Source organism: Sorex fumeus, unplaced genomic scaffold, assembly GCF_029834395.1.
Source record: "Sorex fumeus unplaced genomic scaffold, SorFum_2.1 ptg000261l, whole genome shotgun sequence".
Lineage (NCBI taxonomy): Eukaryota > Metazoa > Chordata > Mammalia > Eulipotyphla > Soricidae > Sorex > Sorex fumeus.
In genome coordinates this window covers 24,102-47,983 of record NW_026606318.1, presented here as the reverse complement: position 1 = coordinate 47,983, position 23,882 = coordinate 24,102, and the positions used below count along the sequence as shown (strand labels likewise).

The 23,882-nt window shown below is 49.0% G+C and overlaps 1 protein-coding gene across 1 annotated transcript; it reads right to left on the bottom strand.

Moving 5' to 3' along the window:
* Positions 1-11,603: 11,603 nt before the first annotated feature.
* Positions 11,604-23,673, bottom strand: FGF23 (fibroblast growth factor 23). Its single transcript, XM_056109026.1, has 3 exons — positions 23,490-23,673; positions 14,624-14,727; positions 11,604-12,035 (listed from the first exon to the last, which is right to left on the bottom strand). Exons 1-3 carry the CDS (start codon positions 23,671-23,673, stop codon positions 11,604-11,606), a joined length of 720 nt encoding a protein of 239 aa, XP_055965001.1.
* Between the last annotated feature and the right edge of the window lie 209 nt (positions 23,674-23,882).

The following is a 23,882-nucleotide window of genomic DNA, read 5'->3' as shown; positions in this document are numbered from 1 at the left end:
GGAGGACAGTGCTACAGTCTATATATATAGTTGTTAAAATATGATTTGATATTTATGAGTAGGGTTTTTGTTGTAGTTGATTGATGCTGGAGATCAAATATGCAAAGCACATATTCCACCACTGAGTTTCTTGCCCAGCCCAGTGTTTTTTTCCCCCCATTCTTATGACATGTTATTCTTCATAAAACAGATTAGCCAAGGCATTTATTTTATAGTTCTTGCTTTCCATGCTTGTCTCAGAATCTTTACTGCTGGTTGTGAACCCAGGAAGAGGAAGCCCTTTGATAAAATTCCTAGGAATTTTATTTTATTTATTTAGTTTTGGGGCCCGCACCTAGAGATGCTCAGGGCTTCCTTCTGGCTCTGAGCTCAGGGATCATTCCTAGTATGGCTTGGGGGACTTGTGTGATGCCAGGGATCAAACCCTCGTCAACTGTGAGCAGGGAAGTATGTTACTTCCTGTACTATTCAGCATCTGGGGATTATAGATGTTGAAAACACCCCCTGTAATGTGGAATTTATTATTCTATGAATAATGTCTACATCTTGGTTATGGGAATATTCTACTTTCTTCTAGCAGTAGTTTTGTTTTACCTCATATCTTTAAATCTGATTATTATTATTCTTTGGGGGGCACATCTGTCAGTGCTCAGGGGTTACTCCTGGCTCCGTGCTCAGAAATTACTCTTGGCGGTGCTCTGGGAACCCTATGGGATGCCGGGGATGGAACCCAGGTTGGCTGTGTGTAAGGCAAATGCTCTACCTGCTATACTCACTCTCTCTCTCTCTCTCTCTCTCTCTCTCTCTCTCTCTCTCTCTCTCTCTCTCCTGATTTTTAAATTAATCTTTGTGTATGATGTGAGGACAGGGATTGAGTCTATGACTTTGCAGATATCCAGTAATTCCAGCACCTTGTATTGAAAAAACATGTTTTTTTCTTTTGGCCACATTTGTGCTCTGGGAACTGTATGTCGAGCCAAGGATTGAAATAGTTTCGGCTTCACACAAACCAAGTGCCTTCATCTTTGTGCTCTCTTGCTCTGAAAAGAATTTCCTTTCCCCCAATTTACTTCCCTGTCCAAATCATGTGACCATGTAGCTCTGGGCCTGTGTCTGTACCCCTGGTTCCTTCTTTTCTTCTCCTTTTTGTTCTGTTGCTGTATTTGACTTTCATCTTTTTTTGTTTTTTCTTTCTGGGTCACACCTGGTGATGCACAGAGGTTCCTCCTGTCTCTGCACTCAGGAATTACTCCTGGCGGTGCTCGGGGGACCCTATGGGATGCTGGGAATCGAATCTGGGTCAGCCGCATGCAAGGCAAACACCCTACCCACTGTGCTATGACTCCAGCCCCTTTGGTTTTCATCTTTTTTTTTTTTTTTGGTTAGGAGTACTGCTATTCATTCAGTCACTGATTAGCTGATTGAATTGTGCATGAACTCCACCTTACTTTTTTTTTCTTTTTTTATAATTTTATTTATTGAATCACTGTGAGAGCAGTTACAAAGCTTTTCGGTCTAAGTCTCGGTCATACAATGAAACACCCGTACCTTCACCAGTGCCCATTTTCCACCGCCAAGAACCCCAGTAAACCCCCATCCCACGCCTTCCCCCTACCTGTGGGGCAGATTATTTCCACATTACTCTCTCTCTACTTTGATCACATTCAATATTTCGACACTAGACCCAACATTATTATTTGACATTTTATCCCAACACTCAGATCTGCTGAAAAGGCAACAATAGACAATTTGTGTTCTATTGCTGGTTATGTATAACATATGATGTCGCATGGCTGCAGTAGTGGCCGTGGGACTTTGAAATTCTGAAATTTTAACACTTAAATCTGGAGGGATTTCTGCCAAAAGCCCCTGGGTTTTGAGATTTGTTTCGGAGTCTCTGGGATCAAGGCCGTTAAGCAGCTTGATCAGGAGCCAGAGAGGCCGTTCCGGGTGATGACTTGGGATCTCGTTGGGGTGGGGAGGACAGGCCTGGCTCCCCCCCCATCCCGTGAGACCCAACAAGTTTCATCACTGCGGGCCCAAGCCTGACTGTCCAATGGCATCTGGAGGATGATGGCCACCAAGTTGCCAAGAGGGAGCAGGCGGAGGGACAACACCCTTTCCTCCCTGGGGTGGCCCTGCGACAGTAACGTACTGTGGGGTCCAGACGCATTTCTGCCAAAAGCCTCTGGGTTTTGAGATTTGTTTCTGAGTCTCTGGGATCATGGCCATTAAGCAGCTTGATCAGGAGCCAGAGAGGCAGTTCGTGGGCAATAACTTGGGGGTCTGGTTGGGGTGGGGAGGACAAGCCCGGCTCCACCCCCATCCCTTGAGGCCTTGTGTGTCTCATCACCGGGGGCCCAAATGTGACTATCCAGTGGCCTCTGAAGGATGGCAGCCACTGGGCCGCCAAGGGGAACAGGCCAAGGCACAAAACCTGGGTTGCCCAGCACCGTTAGCCTACTGCAGAGACTGGACACGTTTCTACCTAAAGCCGCTGGGTTCCGAGATTCGTTTCTGAGTCTCTGGGATCATGGCCATTTCATTTCATTTCATTTCATCATCTTGTTATTCGTCGATTGCCTCGAGCAGGCCCCAGTAACGTCTCTTTCATCCTAGCCCTGAGATTATATTCAAGGCTCTTTAGGAGAATGAGACCCATCATTGTTACTGGTATTTGGCATATTGGGTATGCCGCGGGGAGTTTGCCAGACTCTGCCCTGTGATCCCATTAAGCAGTTCAATCAGGAACCAAAGAGGCCTTGCCTCCAATTATATAGCTGAGCTGGAGGTGGTTTGTGAGTGTGTCTCCCACATACCTAACTTTTGGCCGTTTACTTTCTTGGTAAACTTTGCCCCAAGTTTTTGGGGTCTGGCCAAAGGCACAGCAGCAATTTTGGGGTATCTGGAAGTCTGAAGGCGCCATGAGGCTGCTGATGCACTCGCCTCACAGGTACAGATTGACCTGCTGGCGGCACCATACCCCCGGTTTTCATCTTTAATGGACTTTAAGTTTTTACAATTACCTGGCAACCCAGGGCCCCGCCCAGTGCTACTCAGAAGACCAGGGATCTGGTTTCAGGGATCCAGCTAAGAGTGGCCACATGCAGGACAAGCACTTTATCTCCTTCACCATCTCTCCATTGGGTATTTTTATTTAACCAGACTCTTCTTACCACTCATTGTGGTGTTTCCTTTACATAGAACAAAACCATCAACACAGTTGAGTTAATTCATTTTTCTATTTGTTTCATAGGAATTTTGTTTCAGGGTTTATTCTGCTCTGCCCTCTTTTGGAATAATTGAATATTTCTTTGTGTTTTCTTTTAATATTTCTATTGACATTCTGCAAGTAACTCATTTAGCACATGGTCACGGTCACGGTCCTCCCGTTGTTCATTGATTTGCTCGAGCGGGCCCAGTAATGTCTCCATTGTGAGACTTGTTGTTACTGTGTTTGACATATCGAATACATCACGGGTAGCTTGCCAGGCTCTGCCCTTGCGTGTGGAATATTCTCGGTAGCTTGCCAGGCTCTCCGAGAGGGGCGGAGGAATCGAACTCCGGTTGGCCATGTTGGCCGCGTGCAAGGTAAACACCCTACTGCTGTGTTATCGCTCCAGCCCCTCATTTAGCAATATTATTGCAATTGACAACACAGTCAAAATATGAAGTTTTTCTAGCATACTCATCCTGATTTTCCCATATCATTTATACCTCCATAGAGTATAAGCCCCACTGAATTCTGTTACAATTTTTGCTTTAAAGACTATTTTAAAGAAATGAAGGGAATAGGGGCCAGAGCAATAGCACAGTGGGTAGGACATTTGCCTTGCACGCGGCTGACCCAGGTTCAACCCCCAGCATCCCGTATGATTCCCCGAGCACTGCCAGGAGTAATTCCTGAGTGCAGAGCCAAGACTAAGCCCTGAGCATCACTGGATATGACCCAAAAAGCAAAAAAAAAAAAAAAAAGGAATAAAATATAATTGTATGTGCAATATTGTATAATTATATGTATAATCTAATTATATATTACAATTATATAAGCATATGAACTGTACAATTTATCACAGGCGGGGGTCACATCCACCAACTGGCCCCCTGGCGCCGTGTAATCCCATCAGCGGCCAAGACTCAGAGACTATAAAAACCAGCTCCCGGAACCGCATTCGCGGCTGCGTGACATCTTATTATGACATCTTATTATCTCATTCCTACTTTGGACAAACTGGCAGGCTACCGAATGTAGCCTGTCCACATGGCAGAGTCTGGCAAACTCCCTGTGGCGTACCCAATATGCCAAATACCAGTAACAATGATGGGTCTCAGTCTCCTAAAGAGCCTTGAATATAATCTCAGGGCTAGTTTGAAGGAGACATTACTGGGGTCTGCTCGAGGCAATCGACGAATAACAGGATGATTTGTGATTTGTGATTATCTTAATTATATAGAACACATATAATGATATATTTTTAATACCCTATAATTATACACATATATTAGGGGGCAAAATCAGAGCAATTATATGTTGCTGCATTTTAGAAAAAACTCATTTTCGTGTTTACTCTTTCTGATTCTTTTTTCTTTTCCTGTAATTTCCCACGTGGTGTTCCTTTTCAGCTGAGAAATAAATTCTCTTAAGTTTTCATTTCATTGTGATTTTTGCTCCACCCTGATCGACAGGTGGCTTTTTCTCCTCCCATCCTTTCCCGTGTGGCTTCCCATTGTCTTAGGGCTGCCATGGCTTAGGGTAAGGAATCAGCTGTCCTTCTGTTGCCTAACACTGTGGAGCACTTCCTGACTCTGCGTGTCATCCTGGCCCAGGTGCCTTGAGAATACCCATTTCCCCTGCGTGTCATTTCAGCGTGTGCTGCCTAAGTGCTGCAATTGTTTTGTTTATGGGGCACACACACACACAGTAGAGTTGTGGGAGGAAGCCTTGCGTTACCCCCAGCAATGCTCAGTCCAGTGATTCACTCGGGACCCATCTGTGTGATGCTACTCACGACCAGCACCACGCAGGGAGTACCAGAGCCGTCCTGGGTGTTTGGGGCTGGGGGGGTGGGGCGGGAGGGGAGGCGCGTGTGTCAGCCAGGAATCAAATTCATGATTCTTTACATGCTAGGTATGGGCTCTGCTATCTGAGATGTTTTCCTAGCTCAGCCCTAATACTTACATTGTTCATCTCTAGGTAAAATGTTACTCTTCTACAGCAGCTTTCAAGATTTTATCTTTTTTTTTTTTTTTAGCAATTTGTTACATAACTGAGTAGTTTTCATTCCACGTATTTTTCTTGAGGTTTGCTGCCCATGCACCAGCTCATTAGTTTAGGGAATAAATAAGCCATTATAGGGGCTGGAGCGATAGCACAGTGGGTAGGGTATTTGCCTTGCATGCGGCCAACCCAGGTTCGATTCCCAGCATCTCCTATGGTCCCGTGAGCACTGCCAGGAGTAATTTCTGAGTGCAGAGCCAGGAGTAATTCCTGTGCCTTGCCAGGTGTGACCCAAAAAAGCAATAAATAAAAATAAATAAATAAGCCATTATATTCTCTTTTTCTTCTTCTTTTTTTTCTTTTTGTGGAGGTCACACCCGGCAATACTCAGGGGTTACTCCTGGCTCATGCACTCAGGAATTACTCCTGGCAGTGCTCGGGGGACCCTATGGAATGCTGGGAATCGAACCCTGGTTGGCCGCATGCAAGGCAAACACCCTACCCACTGTGCTATCATTCAAGCCCCTAAGCCATTATATTTTCAAATAATTCTTTTGTGTGTGTGTGGGCGCGCCTGTGGGGGGAAGTCCCATCTGATAGTGCTCAGATTTCACTCCTGGCAGTGCTCATCTGTGGGGCTGGGGAATTGAACCAAGGTCAGCCACATGCAAGGCAAACCCTGCCTTTTGCATCATTTCTCTGGTCCTCAAAGAATTCTTCTTCCTCAACATTTATGCTCCTTCACATCTGGGACTCCACCTAATTTATTTATTGGGGCAGGGAGGAGGAAGTACCTCATTGTGCTTGAGGGCCTGGGCACCGTTTCTGGCAATATTTAGCCCAATGAGGAGGGTCTGATGGTTCAGCACTGGAACCTGGCTATGAAATGCTGCCCTGGTCATCTAACCCCACCCAAAACATCCCTCCTGCCCTGCCCCCACCCCCACCTTGCTAACCAGAGATATTCCCAGCAGTGCCTGGAAGCCATATGGTATGAAGATAGAATTCAGGATCTTTCTCATGCAAAACAAGTGCTCCAGGGGCTGGAGCCATAGCACAGCAGATAGAGCGTTTGCCTTGCACGTGGGCGACCCAGGTTCGAATCCCAGCATCCCAAATGGTCCCCTGAGCACCGCCAGGAGTAACTCCTGAGTGAAGAGCCAGAAGTAACCCCTGTGCATTGCCGGGTGTGACCCAAAAAAGCCAAAAAAAAAAAAGGTGCTCCAGAGTTTTGAGTGATTTCCCTGTGCCAACTCACACATATTTTGGAGTAGGACAGGTGATGGAATTAATTCCTGTAGAGAAAAAAAATGTTCTATCGACAGTTCCATTCCTCACATTTGGAAGAGGAAAATATTTCTGTCTTTGAACACCGCTCATGGGGTAAGGATGAAAGAAGAAAAGGGAAAGAAAATGCCAAAATCACATATCTGCTCTCTTCAAGGGATTGGTTTAGTAGTGCTCCATTTTTATGGGCTGTTAGCTTTTATTAATTTATTTATTATTTATTATTTTTTGCTTTTTGGGTCACACCCAGCGATGTTCAGGGGTTATTCCTGGCTCTGCACTCAGGAATTACTCCTGGAGGTGCTCAGGGGACCATATGGGATGCCGGGGATCGAACCCAGGTTGGCTGTGTGCAAGGCAAACGCCCTACCCGCTGTGCTATCACTCCGGCCCCATGGGGCTGTTAGCTTTTAAAGCAGTTCAGGCCAATGCAAAAAGAGGAAAACTTGCCTTTTTGCTTCAACATGGACAGAGCTAGAAGGGATCATATTAAGCCAAGCCAGAGAAAGATAAATAACTGGATGATCTCACTCATGCTTGGTTTATAAAGAAATAAAACATGAGGGAAAAAAATCAAATGACAACAACCCTTGGGCTTTCTTTGCTATAGAACTGAGGTCACCAAGAAGTGGGGTAGTAGAACAGGAAGTGACACAAGGGCAGTGGTCCAGGTATAATAACTCCACCAAAAGTGTGACCGTTAACATGTAACCACAATCACGACCATCCTGTTGCTCGTCGATTGCCTCGAGCAGGCCCCAGTAACGTCTCCTTCATCCTAGCCCTGAGATTTTTTTTTTTAAAAGTGCCATATTCAAGGCGCTTTCAGGGTTAGGAGAATGAGACCCATCATTGTTACTGGTATTTGGCATATTGGGTACGCCACGGGGAGTCTGCCAGACTCTGCCGTGTGGACAGGTTACATTCGGTAGCCTGCCAGTTTGTCCAAAGTAAGAATGAGATAATAAGATAATAAGATGTCTCTTCTGGGAGCTGGGTTTTATAGTCTCTGGGTCTTGACCAGAACATCCTCCACCCAGATCCATATTCCAGTAGGCAGGGGTCACACCCACCAACGGGCCCTCTGGCGCTGTGTAATCCCATCAACAGCCAAGACCCAGAGACTATAAAACCCAGCTCCCGGAAGAAAACAGCGCAGAGTCTCCTGCCCCCGTGCCTGGCTGTCCTCACCGGGGCCCCTTGGAGGGGAGCAGGTTGAGTTTCCCTCCCCGCTCCGGCAGCCGAGGACCTCCAGAACCAGCCACCACCATGCTGAGACCACTCTCCACACGCATGAAGGTACCAGCAGAGAAACAAAGGCATGTGGGTCCCGGGGCTGAGATCTCCAAGCCTGCTCAGATCGGGGCTGAGCATCCTCCACCCAGATCCTCCAAATTCCAGTAGGCGGGGTCACACCCACCTACTGGCCCCCTGGTGCCATGTAATCCCATCAATGTAACCACAGCAACAATAAAATAAAGTCCTCTGGGCCAGATTTATAATGAATCACTTGCCCCTTTTGACTTTCAGGAATTTAGAGAGGGCTGGAGAGATAGTACTGCAGGTCCAGCTCTTGCTTTGCACACAGCCAACCTGGGTTCTATCCCTGGCACCAAATAGGGGCTTCCAAGTCCCATCAGAAGAAATCCCCGAGCACAGAGCCAGGAATAGGCACTGAGTGTGCTGGGTGTGGCCCCCAAACAAAAACAAGCACAAAGAAATACGGTGAAGGGATATGCCTTAAAAACAAAGGTCAGGGTCAGAGCATAGTACAGTGGGAAGGGCGATTGCCTTGCACGCGGCCAACCCAAGTTCGATCCCTGGCATCCCGTATATTCCCCTGAGCACCGCCAGGAGTAACTCCTGAGTGCAGAGCCAGGAGGAACCCCTGAGCATTGCTGGGTGTGACCCAAAAATATGCACTGTAGCACTGTCCTCCTGTTGTTCATCGATTTGCTCGAGTGGGCACCAGTAACATCTCCATGGTGAGACTTGTTACTGTTACTGTTACTGTTTTTTGGCATATCGAATATGCCACGGGGAGCTTGCCAGGCTCTGCCATGCGGGCAAGATACTCTTGGTAGCTTGCTGGGCTCTCCGAGAGGGGCAGAGGAATCAAACCCGGGTCAGCTACGTGCAAGGCAAATGCCCTACCAGCTGTGCTATCACTCCAGCTCACCCAAAAATATAAAATATATAAATAAATAATAAAAACCGAAGTCATGATCTATTTTTTTTTTCTTTTTGGGTCACACCTGGCGACACACAGGTGTTACTCCTGGCTCTACACTCAGGAATCAGCCCTGGCAGTGCTCAGGGGACCATATGGGATGCTGGGAATCGAACCTGGGTTGGCCACGTGCAAGGCAAACGCCCTACCTGCTGTGCTATTGCTCCAGCCCCTATTTTATTTTTTAAGCCTGGAGAGAACTTTGAAAACTCCCTTGGAGAACTCTGGTTTGTGGGTTCCTAGAAAGAAGACTTCTAAGACTGGCCCGGTGACTTCTGAGTGACTTGAGTCCTTAGACTTTTAAAGGGTCACCCTAGACAGAAGCTCCCCACTCAGTTGACTTTGACTGGAGGCCACTTGAAGACCATTCCAAATGGTGACCCTGACGCCAAGTCCTTTCAATTCCATTTTAGGCGGAAGGGGTGGAGGCTGAAGTTCAATGAGGAGAACTGTGATAGGTGTGAGCTGGTTTACATTTAAACTCAGAGATGGCACACTGACACTTTTTGCTCCTGGGTCAGGGAGAGATTTAGGAATGAATTCTGGTGACCCCTAGCTCATAGAGAAGACATGAGCGAGGGGGCTTCACAGTGACCCTGGAGATGACAGGTACACAGTGTAGGGGCCATCTAAGAGGTGGACGTGGTCAAATCTGTGGGTCTTTTTCAAATACAAAGATCTCTGACCAGGAAATGTATTCAAGCTAGAGCAATAGGAAATTCAATATTGATTTTAGAAACAGTATAGTTTTCAGTGATTCTGTTCAGGTTAATCCAAGTCACGTCTGATTTGAAATGGAAGAAACCTGGACCATTTAAAAATCGTAATGTGCTTCCTTGAGTTTGGAGTTTCCTTTTTCTGGAATTCCACCCATCATTGTCTTCCAAAACCCCTTGAATTCTCCTATCGAATTCTTTGCATTTTTATGTTGCAATGCAGAGAGGAAAATGCTAGCAAGTGCTAAGATAAATTTTATTTTTCTTTCAGACAGCAGAAAGGAATGAGAGTTACACTTTTATAAATATCTATAAATATAGAGTGATAGGCAAAAATCTTCCAAATAAATAAATAAATATTGTTGCATGCTAAGGGATAAGAAATTTGGAGGGGTGGCGGGTGGGGGAGGGGAGACTTTCGCTCAGCCAAAGAGAAAACCATTGATAAATGTTACTGAGTATGTGAGATTTCAACCCGTTTTCTTTCCAAGTCTGGGATTTTTTCCGGCTGGTTATCAGTATTGGGGAGTTTCCAACTGCTTTCCTACATATGGATATCTCCAGTGGGAAATGAAACCATCAAGAAGGCATTTGCCCATTCACGGCTATACAGTATTTGACAAGAGTTTTAGGGTCGCGGAATAGGAACCAGTCTCTCCAGGTAAGCTGAGAAACTTCAGGTAGAAACGGTTAACTGTTTTCCTCCTGAGTAGAAGGAACAGATTTGTTTCTGAGGTCGGGGAATGTGATGGTAGTGGGGAGAAAAATGCAGTGAAAGAGAAACAGAGAAGCTGGTGCATAACATCTGCTTTCCTGGTTAATATCTGCGCTTTTGGTGATGGAGTTAGGGAGGCAATTGGGGTCCTCTTGTAAGAGAGTTTAAAACCTGGGGTGAAGGAATAGGCAGGGCCTGGCCTGGCTCTCGCTTTCTGCGGGACAGTATCAGGTCTTGTGGATTAGAAAACGGGCTTCTTCTAATGCCCCTGGAATTTCCAAGAGAACCAAACCTGGACAGTGCAGCCTCCGGGGAGAGAGACAGCCTCTAGCTACTGTGAGAGGCACAAAAAGAAGAAACGCCCTTGGCTGTCCTGCTTTCTCTAAGGCCTGCGTACTGGCCTCCTTGCTATTCCCATTCCCAGACTCCTCCATGCCATTTAGGCAGAAAAACACCGTTTTCTCCCAGTCCACAGAGCGCCTGTCCCAAAGCAGTCCCGACCCCTCCCAAGCCTCGTCCGCTCCGCATCAGGGGAATTGAATGGAGCTCGGGATTCCCCTGGGAGAGGGTCTTCCAGGAGGGTCTGAATTTGTTTCCATTTGGAAAATCAGATCCTGGCAGGTGGGAGCCAATACCCAAATCTCCAAGCCCCTTCCATGCATGGAAGCGAAAGGAGGGATGGGTGGCAAGAGATGAGTGAGGTCTTCCAGCCAGGCGCCTTGTCACAGTTCCCTCACCTAACTCCACCCTGCTAAGACTGAGCTGCCTCACTCAGTTCTCTTGCTCCTCTCAGCTTTTTCCTTCCTAGATTTTTAACCTGTCTCCCATCATTTTGAGGAGACGGGACTATGGGGGCTATGGGGCACAGTGGCAGATAGCATCTCCTCCCCTAGGGAACAGCGAGCTCATCTTATCAGGTTAAACTGAGGCAATGGGAAGAGGAGGACTGGGATTCATCCCCATCCGGACTTCTTACCGTATTTCACTGCATCAATTAGTTGATGACACCCCCCACCCACCCTGTTGCAGTGCTGACATTAGTGGAAAAATTAAAAAAAAATAAAAATAAAGCACTGGGACTGGAGAGGTAGGAAGGGTGCTGCTTGCCTTACACGCGGCCAAGGCGAATGATTTCCAACCCCGGCATCCCAAAGGTCCCCCGAGCCCCGCCAGGAGGTATTCCTGAGTGCAGAGCCAGGAGGGACCCCTGAGCATCTCCAGCTTTGGTCCCCCCAACACCAAACGATCAGGCAGTGAAAGACGGTAGCCCAGAGAAGACCCAGGGGGGCCCATTCCGCACTCTAGGGGAGGAGTTGGGGGGGGTCTCCCAGGAGAAGGGATGGGGGAGAAGCAGCTAAGCCCTGGCTACCCCCCCTAGTCCAGTGAAGCTAGAGTCGCTTTGCGGGGGGGCTGGGAGGCGGGTGGGGGGCGCACCGCCTAGGTGTAGACCGGCGGGCACCTGCGGTCGGCCGCGTGCGTGCGGAAGCGGTTGCTGCGGATGACGCCCAGCGGGTCGCTGGCCACCACGCTGTTGTCCTCGGCGCTGGGCAGCTCGTGCGAGCAGGAGGCGGCGGCGGCGGCGGGTCCGAGGCGCGCGCGGGGCCGCAGCACGTTGAGCGGGTCGGCGTCGCCGTTGTCTTGCGCGCTGCGCGTGTGTCGGCGCGGCGCGGGCGTGTGGAAGCGCGCCAGGGGCACCTCGTTGCGGCGCGCCAGGAACTGCGCGTAGGGTGGCGGGTTGGCGCCCGGCTGGTAGGCGCGCTTGGGCCGGCCCAGGCTCACCAGGAAACGGTGCTGCGGGGACTGGTACACGTCGTAGCCGTTCTCCAGCGTGCGCTGCTGGAAGCGGCAGCTCTCCGGGCTGAAGTGGTGCTGAAAGGGCCAAGAACACAACCCACCCATCCCCCGACGCCGGCAGGTGAGTGACGGGCCCTGGATCCCGGGCCACCGGGGCTCTGCCTCTCACCTTCCTCCTCCCCGCTTTGCAGATGCTCCTGATGCACCCCGCTTTGCAGATGCTCCCGATGCACCCCACCTCCAAGTGCATCCTAACCCAGAAGAGGGGCTGGGAGTCTTTTTCTCCTGCCTCTCAACCAGGCTGGCCAGGTGACTTGCTGGCTCAGGGCTGGGCAGAGCCAATAGTCCCTCCCGGGTCCCGGATCCTGCAGAAATGACCCCACGGCATCTGACCTTCTCCATCCCCTCGCGTTTTCAGCTTCCTTTTGGATCTGGACAGTGGAGGGTCAATCTCAGGAGATAAGGTGCTGGGCCCTTAGGCTGTCCTGTTGCTCTGGCCCTATGGGCCAGATACTCTGGCACTATTATTATTACTATGACTCCACCCAGTCCTCCATATTCCAGTAGGCAGGGGTCACACCCACCAACTGGCCCCCTGGCACCATTTAATCCCATCAACGGCTAAGGCCCAGAGACTATAAAACCCAGCTCCCAGAAGCGCGTGGCCGCATTTGAGGCTGCACGACATCTTATTATCTCATTCTTACTTTGGAGAAAATGGCAGGCTACCGAATGTAATCTGCCCACACAGCAGAGTCTGGCAAACTCCCCGTGGTGTTGTACCCAGTATGCCAAATACCAGTAACAATGACGGGTCTCATTCTCCTAACCCTGAAAGAGCCTTTAATATGGCACTTTAAAAAAAATCTCAGGGCTAGGATGAAGGAGATGTTACTGGGGCCTGCTCGAGGCAATTGACGAAATATGACTATTGCTATTATTATTAATTTTTGGGGGTCACACCGGAAATGCTCAGGGGTTACTCCTGGCTCTGCGCTCAGGAAGTTCCTGGAGATACTCAGGGGTTACTCCTCACTCTGCACTCAAGAATTATTCCTGGCGTCGCTAGGGAGACTATATGGGATCCTGGGATCGAGCCGGGGGTCGGCTGCATGCAAGGCAAATGCCCCCCCCCCCACTGTACTACTGCTCTGACCCGACTCTTGCACTGTTGTGGGTAATTGATGGGCAGGTAATTTGACTGCAGTGTAAATCAGTCACGGTCACGGTCACGGTCCTCCCGTTATTCATCGATTTTTGCTCGAGCGGGCCCAGTAACATCTCCATCATGAGACTTGTTGTTACTGTGTTTGGCATATCGAATACGTCACAGGGAGCTTGCCAGGCTTTGCTGTGCGGGCGAGATACTCTCGGTAGCTTGCCGGGCTCTCTGAGAGGGGCGGAGGAATCGAACTCGGGTTGGCCATGTTAGCTGCGTGCAAGGCAAATGCCTTACCCGCTGTGCTATCGCTCCAGCCCACAGTGTGAATCATCAAAGTGCAAAGTTGTGACTTTTTTTTTTAGTGTGTTTGTTTCTGGGTCACACCCAGTGCTCAGGGGTTACTCCTGACTCTGTACTCGGGATTGACTCCTGGTGGGTGCCCTGTGGGATGCCGGGGATCAAACCCGGGTCAGCCACATGCAAGGCAAGTACCTTCCCGCTGTGTGTTGTAGCTCCAGCCCTGGTCGTGGCTCTGAGACACACACTCTCGGGGTGTGTCTGAGGGAGAAGGGTCTCCTGAGCAAAGGGGCTCTATCTGAGCATCTCCTGCGTGTGGAGGTGGGGGTCGGGGGGAAGGAATCCTGGGCTCACCCACCTGCAGCTGTCAAAGATGACGACAGAGATAGGAGACTTGAGATCTCTCTCACAGGGCCATGACCCACCCCTTGTCAAGAGTTCCAGGGGAAGAAACTGAAGTTTGAGTTTGGGGAACTTGGCCCAGATCCTGAAGGTGTAGTGACAGGATTTTAAGCCCCTGTGACTTTGTACTTTTTCTGATGCTCTTCCCAAGAGCTGTAATAAGTGAGGGTCCCCCCACCCCCACAAGGGGCTGGAGCGATAGCACAGTGGGGAGGGCGTTTGCCTTGCACACAGCCAACCCGGGTTTGATTCCCAGCATCCCATATGGTCTCCTGAACACCGCCAGGAGTAATTCCTGAGTGCAGAGCCAGGAGTAACCCCTGAGCATCGCCGGGTGTGACCCACCAATTAAAAAAAGAGGGCCCCCTCACAGCATCCGTGGGGTCATGCTAAACCCCAAAATGGGGACTGGCAGGCAGAGAAGAGCAGCCCCGACTCTAGACACCAGTGGCCTAGGTCCTGACCCCACCTGTGGAAGCTGGGAAATTTAATGCATAGATTTGAACTAAGTGGAGAAAACATCTCTATTGGGGAATGGGATCTTTAAGCTTGAAAAGTCTACATGCTGGTGCCGGAGAGATAGTACAGTGGGGAGGGCACTTGCTGACCTGGGTTTGATCCCCAGCATCCCATAGAGTCTCCTGAGTCCCACCAGGACTGACCCCTGAGCACAGAGCTAGGAATAAGCCTTGAGCCCAGCCAGGTGTGGCCTAAACCCAACCATGCCCCCCCCCCTTTCAAATGCATGTTCTATCTATGCAATGATTTGCAAGTCATGACGCCCTTCAATAAAGAAACTCACCGAACCAAAGATGTTGCCTTTGAAGTCCATGCAGAGGTATCTCCTACTCATCACCCCTGTGATCACCACAAACCCAGCACCCTCGGATCTGATCAGCAGGGCACCTACAGAGAAAATCAGGTCAAACCTTGGTGGTGCCTCCAATGACCACCTTCAGTTCCTTCCTGAACATCCAACTTCGGGAACTCTCCTTCCATGGATCATAATTTCAGAAAATGACTCCCAGTGCTGGGGATTGAACTCAAGGTTTCGCACATGCCAGGCAAAAGCTCTACCACTGAGCTATGTCCCTGGGTTTCCCTTGATTGATTTTAAAGAGCTGGTTTTAAAGACTTTAAGCACAGCGGGTAGGGCATTTGCCTTGCACACAGCCAACCCGGGTTCGATTCCCAGGATCCCATATGGTCTCCTGAGCACCTCCAGGAGTGATTCCTGAGTGCAGAGCCAGCTTTTAAAGCTGGTTTTAAAGACTGATTTTAAAGACTTCCCTCCCTTTGTACTCTGCCAGTGTTATGGCATCTGCACGTACTGTGTACTCACACAATTGCTCATACACACACACACACATGCACACACACAATCAGCTCCTGTGTCATCTTCTCTGTGCGGGGAGCACTCTGAAGCCCCTCATTCTTTTTTTAGGGGCTGGACCACACCAGCGATGCACAGGGGTTACTCCTGGCTTTGCACTCAGGAATTACTCCTGACTATGTAGCTGTTAGAAAAGATGAAGTCATGAAATTTATGTACAAGTGGTACTACATGGAAAGTATCATGCTAAGTGAAATAAGTCAGAAAGAGAGGGACAGACATAGAAAGATTGCATTCATCTGGGGAACATAAAGTAACAAAATAGGAGACTAACATCTAAGAATAGCAGAGTACCAGGTTTTAAGTACCAGGAGGTTTACTCCATGGCTTGGAGGCCATATGCACATGCTAGGGGAAAAGGCATCTCAGATAGAGAAGGGAGCACCAAATAAAGGGTGTAGGGAGGATCCTCCCAGGATGAGAGATGCATGCTGAAAGTAGACTATAGACCGAATATGATTGCCACTCAATGCCTCTGTTGCAAACCACAGCACTTGAAAGGAGAGAACAAGGGGGAATGCCCTGCCACAGAGCCATGGGGGGGGGGGGGATGGGGTGGGAGGGATACTGGGATCAGTGGTGGTGGAGAATGGGCACTGGTGGAGGGATGGGTACTACTCGATCATTATATAACTGAAACCCAAGCACAGAAATTTATGTCTACAACTGTACCTCATGGTGTTTCACTAATAAAAATAAAAAAGAATTACTCCTGGTGGTGCTTGGGGGACCATATGGGATATTGGGAATCGAACCCGGGTCGGCCGTGTGCAAGGTGAACACCCTACCCTCTGTGCTATCACTCCAGCCCAAGCCCCTCATTCTTTTGCCTGAATTATCTGTGTATAATTCACCAAGGACACTATGAACAGTGCCCTTGGCTTTGGCCTGGCTCTTTTCCCCTTCCTGTGTGTGATGGTGGTGGTGACATGCTTCCTAGCCCTCTACTTTTGTGATTTCTTTTTCTTGGAGTGGGGGATGAGCTTGGGGGCCACACCTCATGATGCTCGGGGGTTATTCCTGGCTCCATGTTCAAGGGGCCATAGGTGGTGCTGGGAATTCAAACCGGGGTTGGACCCACGCAAGGTAGGCCCCTTAGCTCCCGGACGATCTCTCTGGCTCTGCTTTTGTGATTTTTTTTTTTAACTGCGGAGTATCTCTCAAGGACCCCAATCATCAAGTCTGATTTTCCCTGCATGGAGCAGAGTTGAGTTGTGCCTCTCCCTGCCACACTCTGCCACTCACCCTGCCCCTGAGAAGGCCTTTCCTCCTCACCGTCCCCTGATTCTGAGCCTCTGATTCTCAGATCCCCAGCCCACAACTGCCACTGTGTTACTTGTGTGCCCGGCTCCTGGCTCTAACTCCGCTGACATCTCTGGCATCCCTGGAATGAGCACCTGGGATGGGAGAGGAGCGATGCTCTTCCCACTGTCAGCAACACCTGATCTGGGATGTCTGGATCTGTCCTTTGGGTCCGCGCTGCTGTTCTTTTTCCTTTGCTCGCGTGATGATGTCACCTCGGGCCCCTCCTGGTCTTCCAATGTCCCCCCTGTCAAAAACTCGTCTATTCCCAGGACCTCCACCTCATTCCTATGACCTGCATCGTAAGTAATGGTTTTAAGCATGACCCTGCTGTTGGGAAATTTTTGTAAATGACTGAAGTCTAAGACACTCTGTTTGGGGGCCAGAGAGATAGAATGGGGTAAGACGCTTGCCTAGCGTGTGGTTGGCCCAAGTTTGATTCTTGGTACTGCGTAGGGTTCCCTGAGTACTGTTAGGAGTGATCTCTTGAGTGCAGAGCCAGAAATAAGCCCTGAATACAGCCAGGTGTGAGGAGAGGAAGGATGGAAGGAAGGATGGATGGATGGAAGGAAGGAAGGAAGGTAGGAAGGAAGGAAGGAAGGAAGGAAGGAAGGGAAGAAGGGAGGGAGGGAGGGAGGAAGGAAGGAAGGAAGGATGGGAAGAAGGAAGGAAGGAAGATAAGGATGGAGGAAGGGAGGGAGGAAGAAAGGAAGGAAAGAAAGGCGGGAGGGAGGAGGAGGGAAAAAGGGAGGAGTGAGGAAAAAAGGGATAGAGGAAGGAAGGTAGAAAGGAGAGAGGAAGGGCAGGAGGGAGCGAAGGAGAGCGAGAAGAAAGGAAGAAAGAAAGGGGGGTTCATGCATGCAGCTGACCAGAATTCAATCCCTATCCCCCCACCCCCATATACTTCCCCAAGTACCGCCAGGAGGGATCCTTGAGCACAGAGCCAGGTATGTTGTGTCAAGAGAACACAGCAACAAGAACTCTGCCCCAGGTCCTATTTAATTACCTAACATTTTCTGTTCAAGATCATTCCTTAAAGTCTTTGGGGCCCTTTGGGGCCACTGTCCACTGCCCGACATGGAAGTCCTACGTCCTTCTCCTTTGATGGCATATCCCTGAAGCCCTGGGCCCAGGTCCCTGCATCAGTCAGGACGGGGTACTGACGGAGGAACGGGGCTTCTTGATTCTGCTCCCACTAACGCACTTCTGCCTTGTCACCTCAGGCAGCCTAACAGAGGAACCACAAGCAAGCACTGCTTTGCGAGGGGCGTAGATTGGATCCAACCCCCATGAGCAGAACTGGGGCCGAGGCTGCCGTGGGCTCAGGCCCGTGTGAGGCCCTGGCAGAAAGCAGGCCAAAGGCACCACAAAGCAACGTGAGCCAAGGTGCAAGTTCATAAAGCCCAAGGGGTAGGTTGCTTTTCCCATCCCTAGTCAGAAAGTGCATCTCTCTCTACCGACAGTGGCAGAGTCTGGCCGAAGGAAGGCTCCCATGCGGCTCACTGCTGGCGTGGGAACCAAGCTTCAGGGACACTTCCTCCAGTGACTGACAGGGCGGTACCTGAGCATATGACTCTGGAAGCAGCATGGATTGGACTCCAAGGATGCTTGTCCCGCCTCCTCCCCCTCCCCACTTGGCCTGAAGATATTGCAAAGCACAGATGCATCCAAGTGATGGTTCATAGCTAGTTCACAGCCTGCTGCTTAGATGGGTCCTCTGGGCTGGAAAGGGTGGGAAACCAGTGCTCTAGGCCAGTTGCGACCTCTGTCACCAGCTATTCCAGTTTCACATTTGTGTTCTTTTATAGAGTAGAACCAATCCCATCTTCTTCTCCCCACCCCCTGCTTTCTCCCAACCCCCTCCCATCCTGTTCCTCCCTCCGACACACACACACTCAGCAGTGCTTAGGGCTTACTCCTGGCTCTGAGTTCAGGGATCACTCCTGGGGAGCTCCAGGTACCATATGGATACCAGGGGTCAAATCCAGCTTAGCTGGGGCCGGAGCAATTGTACAGCTAGTAGGGCGTTTGCCTTGCATGTCTCCGACCTGGGTTCACTCCCCAGCATCCCATATGGTCCCCCGAGCGCTACCAGGAGTAATTCCGGAGTGCAGAGCCAGTAGTAACTCCTAAGCATCATTGGGTGTGATCTCCTCCCCCACAAAAACAAAAACAAAAACAAACAAAAAACCAACCCAACTCAGCCACTTGCAAGGCAAGCACGCTACCCACTGTACTGTTGTTCTGGTCACCATTTAATCTTTTAGACACGGAACTAGTCTTTTTTTGTTTGTTTGTTTTTGTTCATTTGTTTGTTTGGGGGCAACACCAAGTGATTCTCAGGGGCTGCTCCTGGCTCTGCACTAGGGAATCACTCTTGGCACTGCTCAAAGGGCCATATAGGATGCCGGGGATTGAACCCAGGTTGAAAGCATGCAAGGTAAGTGCCCTACCAGTTGCACTAAGTCGCCAGCCCCACTGGTCATTATCTTTAGCTCTGTAACACACAGCATTTTTCAAGAGACCAGTAACAGTTACAACAGCTGCCTCATTGCAATCTCTGACAGAAAAGATGAACGTTACTGTTATTTCCTCCCTTCTGCCCTGGTGGTCAGTAAATGACACACAGAATCATAGATTTGAAAAGCGTTTCAAATTCCTCTAAAGAGTCGTTTGAGGCCCTCCCCCCTCTGGAAAGAAAGATGGCAGCCGCATGGGAGCCTTGTGGAGAGCCAGGTATGAGCCGAGGGTGTGGGGGCGACTAAAACCTCATGGGAAGGGGGGTGTTCCGGCCCGTCCTTCACGCCCTACCAAGGTCACCAGTTGCCCCCCACGAGCGGCTCTCCGGCACGGCCACGACTCCAGAGCACAGAAACCAATCTCTTAATTATCTGACTTTCAGTAGAAATACTTCCAGGGTTAATAAGTAAAATAGCGGAAATCCAAAACTGCGTGGCTGCTATTGCGGCCGTGCGACATCATTTAATTCTTGAACCCAGCTGTAGAAAGCAAATCATTTCACAATGCTTTTTCAGCATGTCTGATTTGGGGGGGGGTGGTTAAACTCTAAATAATAATGGTGCATCTTTTATCGAAACAATGAATCTAGTCAAAGTGGATGGAGTGTTAACTGGAATTCATCTGCCTCACAGGCATTGGGAGAGGTGGGGGGGATGGGTGTTTATTGGGGTTCTTCGTGGTGAAAAATAAGTATTGGTAAAGGGAAATGTGTTTGGTATTTGCATGACCGAGACCTAAACCTGAAAGCTTTGTAGCTTTTCTCACAGTGATTCAATAAATAAATAAATTATAAAAAAAAAAGAAAGAAAAAAACTTCAAAAAAAAAAAGAGTCGTTTGAGGGGCTGGAGCCGTAGCACAGTGGGTAGAGGATTTGCCTTGCACGCAGCTGACCTGGGTTCGATTCTGAGTGCAGAGCTCAGAGTAACCCCTGTGCATTGCTGGGTGTGACCAAAAAAGCAAAAAAAAAAAAACAAAACAAAACAGTCTTTTGAAGAAACCCAAGGAGGGCTCAGCTCCAAGTGAATAAAGTGTCCGCAGGAGAAGTGGAGGAAGGGAAGGTACAGGATCTGGACAATGAGAGTAACCAGTGCAAGAAGCATCCCTCTCTACTGTTTCCACAAAGCGGGGATGATGGGGGCTTGGCGGCGGGTTTCCTCATAGCAGGACTGTGAGGAGATATCACCACGGCTCCCTGACATCAGCACTAGGGACTCGTAGGTTCATCACTTCACGATGACCTACAGTGCAAAGATGGGACTGTGTACTCTCTTGGTGGTGGCTAATTTCCTAAAACAGACGTCAAATAAACACATTCACTGGGAATGGAAATCCATTACACAGGGGTGAGGGTGAAGGGGGTTGGACATCCACCCCTTCCATAAGTGGCAAAAGCATTGTTTCACCTTTCTTTCTTCTTTTTTTTTCTTTTTCTTTTGGGTAACACCTTGCAATGCACAGGGGTTCCTCCTGGCTCTGCACTCAGAAATTACTCCTGGAAGTGCTCAGGGGACCATATGGGATGCTGGGAATCAAACCCGGGTCAGCTGCGTGCAAGGCATACGCCCTACCCGCTATACTATCGCTCCAGCCCTGGTTCACCTTTCTTAAAGAGACCATTAGAACCTCACCATCCCTCTGCGGGTTAAATGAGCTGTCATCTATAGGCTCCGGTGTTTTTCTCTTCTGGAGAACTCTTCATCTGAGTGTAAAATTTCTTCCAGATAATATATGCGATGACTTAGTACAACAGTGCAAAAGGTGAGATGGAATAACCAAAATCTCCCACCTCTCTCCCAACTTCCCCCTCCCCACCCCGCTCCAGCCCCAGCCCCTAGGTTTGGCTTAATTTTTTGGAATCATACTTAGCTACTGTGCCTATGTGATGTAATAAAGTCCCATTGCTCTGAAATAAAAATTTGGAAGTCAGTTCAACTCATCCTGTGTCTTTAAATCATCCTGGCTAATTCTTTGTGTCTCCTTTGGGCCTGGGGCCAATGGATATTTCAGGGGAAAGCCCTGCCATTCAGGTCACCTGCTGGGTAAGTCGAGTGCTGCATACTGAACCCCTCCCCCCACAGTCCTCTGCCCTCCATCCTCAGCACCACACACTATTTGATTGTACTATATGTTTTCCAGGAACTCCTGATGTTGGGAGTTTCCTTTCAGCAAAGAGGTTCCATGACTTCTTGACAAGTGTTAAAAGCATTCTTAAGCTGTCTACTGTCCTTTCCATCTCTGGAGATCAAACTAAGGGAGCTCTCTCTCTCTCTCTCTCTCTCTCTCTCTCTCTCTCTCTCTCATTTATTTATTTATTTATTTATTTATTGGTTTTTGAGTCACACCCAGCGATGCACAGGCATTACTCCTAGCTCTGCACTCAGGAATCACTCCTGGCTGTGCTCGGGGGACCAAATGGGATGCTGGGAATCGAACCTGGGTCAGCCGCGTGCAAGGCAGATGCCCTATCCACTGTGCTATCACTCCAGCCCCTCTATCTCTCTTTTTAATTTCACCTACTTTATGCAGTCGAAGCTGGGGCTCTCTCTGAGAGGTAGTAAATGATGTTTCCCTAAATTCTACACCTTAGCTGGAAGATAGGTGGGGTGGAAGATTGTGGGTGGGGTGAAGGCTGTGTTTCCTTTTGCAGACAGAGCTTTACACAATGTCACTTCTGTGGAATCAAAGGAGCCCTGCCTTGGATTCTTCAAATGTGTCCAGGTACCTTTCAGATTTTTGCCATGAATCACAAAGTGGCTTCCAAGATGTTGACTCCTGATTGTAGTTCTGTCCCTATGAATCCAAGGGCCTCTTTGGAACTGAGAGGGACTTTGCATTCTCACTTTAGTCTCTTACTACCATTCATTGATCACTGGAAGCTCAAAGGTGCCCTTGGCTTTGTACATAACCTGTCAGAACCACCCAGGTTTAAGATCTTGGATTTCCAGTGAAATTAATCACTTGCACACAACAAAGCCATACAAAGTGCTGGCAGATTTTTTAACAGCAAAAGCGAAAAACCTTCATTCCTAGAAGCTTTATTCAATTAGAGATTAAAATTAGTCTTTCATTCCTCTCCGGGCTCCACATTTTTGGGATGCATTTTCGACATCCATAGAATGAATCTTACATGTTCTAAAATAGAGAACAATTGTCTTTTGATATCGACCCCCACCTACCACTCTGTGATAGATACACACAAAATGGATCCCCACTTGAATCATAACTAATTGATTAACTCCTGTGTGATCCAGTTTTCCACAGCCTAATCTTTAGAAATATCTCAGTTGTTTCATGTTGCCAACAAGTTCTCAACCAACTTCAGAGATCAATCTGGTGATTCCAGACAAGAATCACCAGCTAGTACCAAACTGGTTATCTTCGAAACCGCTGGTAGACCTGTTGTATGTTGGATGGATGGGTGGTGGATGGATGAATGGATGGATGGAGAGAAGGATAGATGGATGGATGGATTGATGGATTGATGGATGGATGGATGGATGGAGAGAAGGATGGATGGATGGATGGATTGATGGATTGATGGATGGATGGATGGATGGTAGGCAATGAATGGATGGATGGATGAATGGCTGAAGGATGAATAGAATAATGGATTGATGGAAGGTAGGATAAGTGGGTGGGTAGATGGATAGATGGAGGGTAGTTAGGTGGGTGGTGGGTCGATGGAAGGATGACTGAATAAATATTAAGGATAGATCAGTACATACAGGAATTATGCACTTGCTTAGACTTGCTGGGACAAAAAACCTGGACAATCTGTATATGCCTGAGAATTTGTACACTAGAAGGTCAAAGTTGGAAAATGTCCTAAGTGTTCTGTTCCAGTCTTCAGTCTGATAATCGCAATCTTCTTTCTCGCCTCTTTGCTGACCCAGTCTAAAGGTCATGAGCTGGAACTTGGTGCCTAAGAGTGCTCCGACATCTTTCCCCCCCTTGTGTTTCTCTCTGTATCTATTTTTTGATTCTTTGGATAGGACAGAGAGAAAATGACTATTATGCAAAGAGGGCTTTCAGTTAAGGCATGGATGCTGATAAGGAAAGTTGCCGAGGGGCTGGAGCGATAGCACAGCAGGTAGGGCGTTTGCCTTGCATGCGGCGGACCCGAGTTCGATTCCCAGCATCCCATACGGTCCCCTGAGCACCGCCAGTAGTAATTCCTGAGTGCAGAGCCAGGAGTAACCTCTGAGCATTGCCAGATGTGACCCGAAAAGCAAAAAAATAAATAAATAAAAGGGAAAGTTGTTCAATCAAATGTTAAACACACCACACACACACACACGCACACACACACACACACACACACACACACACACGGATTTTATACATATAAAAGAAATTACAAGCCTGAAATAACCACCTGGTCTAGCCTAAGGTCCCCGAAGGTGGATGAAGAGGAGTTCTCCCCTTCCTCTGCCCTAGCAAAGCCCCACTCACTGTAGATGGTCTGCTGCGGGGAGCCATCCACGAGGCCGTCCTTGTGGATTTGAAGGTGGTAGCTGTTCCTGGCAGTGGCTGTGTATAGGTGGGTCAGGCCACCCCAGCTGGAGCTCAGCATCGGGGAGGCTCTGTCCACACAGCCCAGGAGGCCGACCAAGAGACCCAGGCGGAGTCCCCACATTGCTGCTCTCTGAATGGCTGGCGCTGGGCTTGAAACCTGACTCCTCCGGCCTCTCTGGTCTTTTTTCCTCTCTTCTTCCTGGCGGGCCTCTGTGCCTTCGGGATCCCAGGCTGCCTTCCCTCCTTTGGGCCCTCCGACTTTTAAAGGCTAGTCGTGACATCAAACAGGAAAAAACCCTGCTGTCCACATCCTCTGTGTAATCAGCCTGT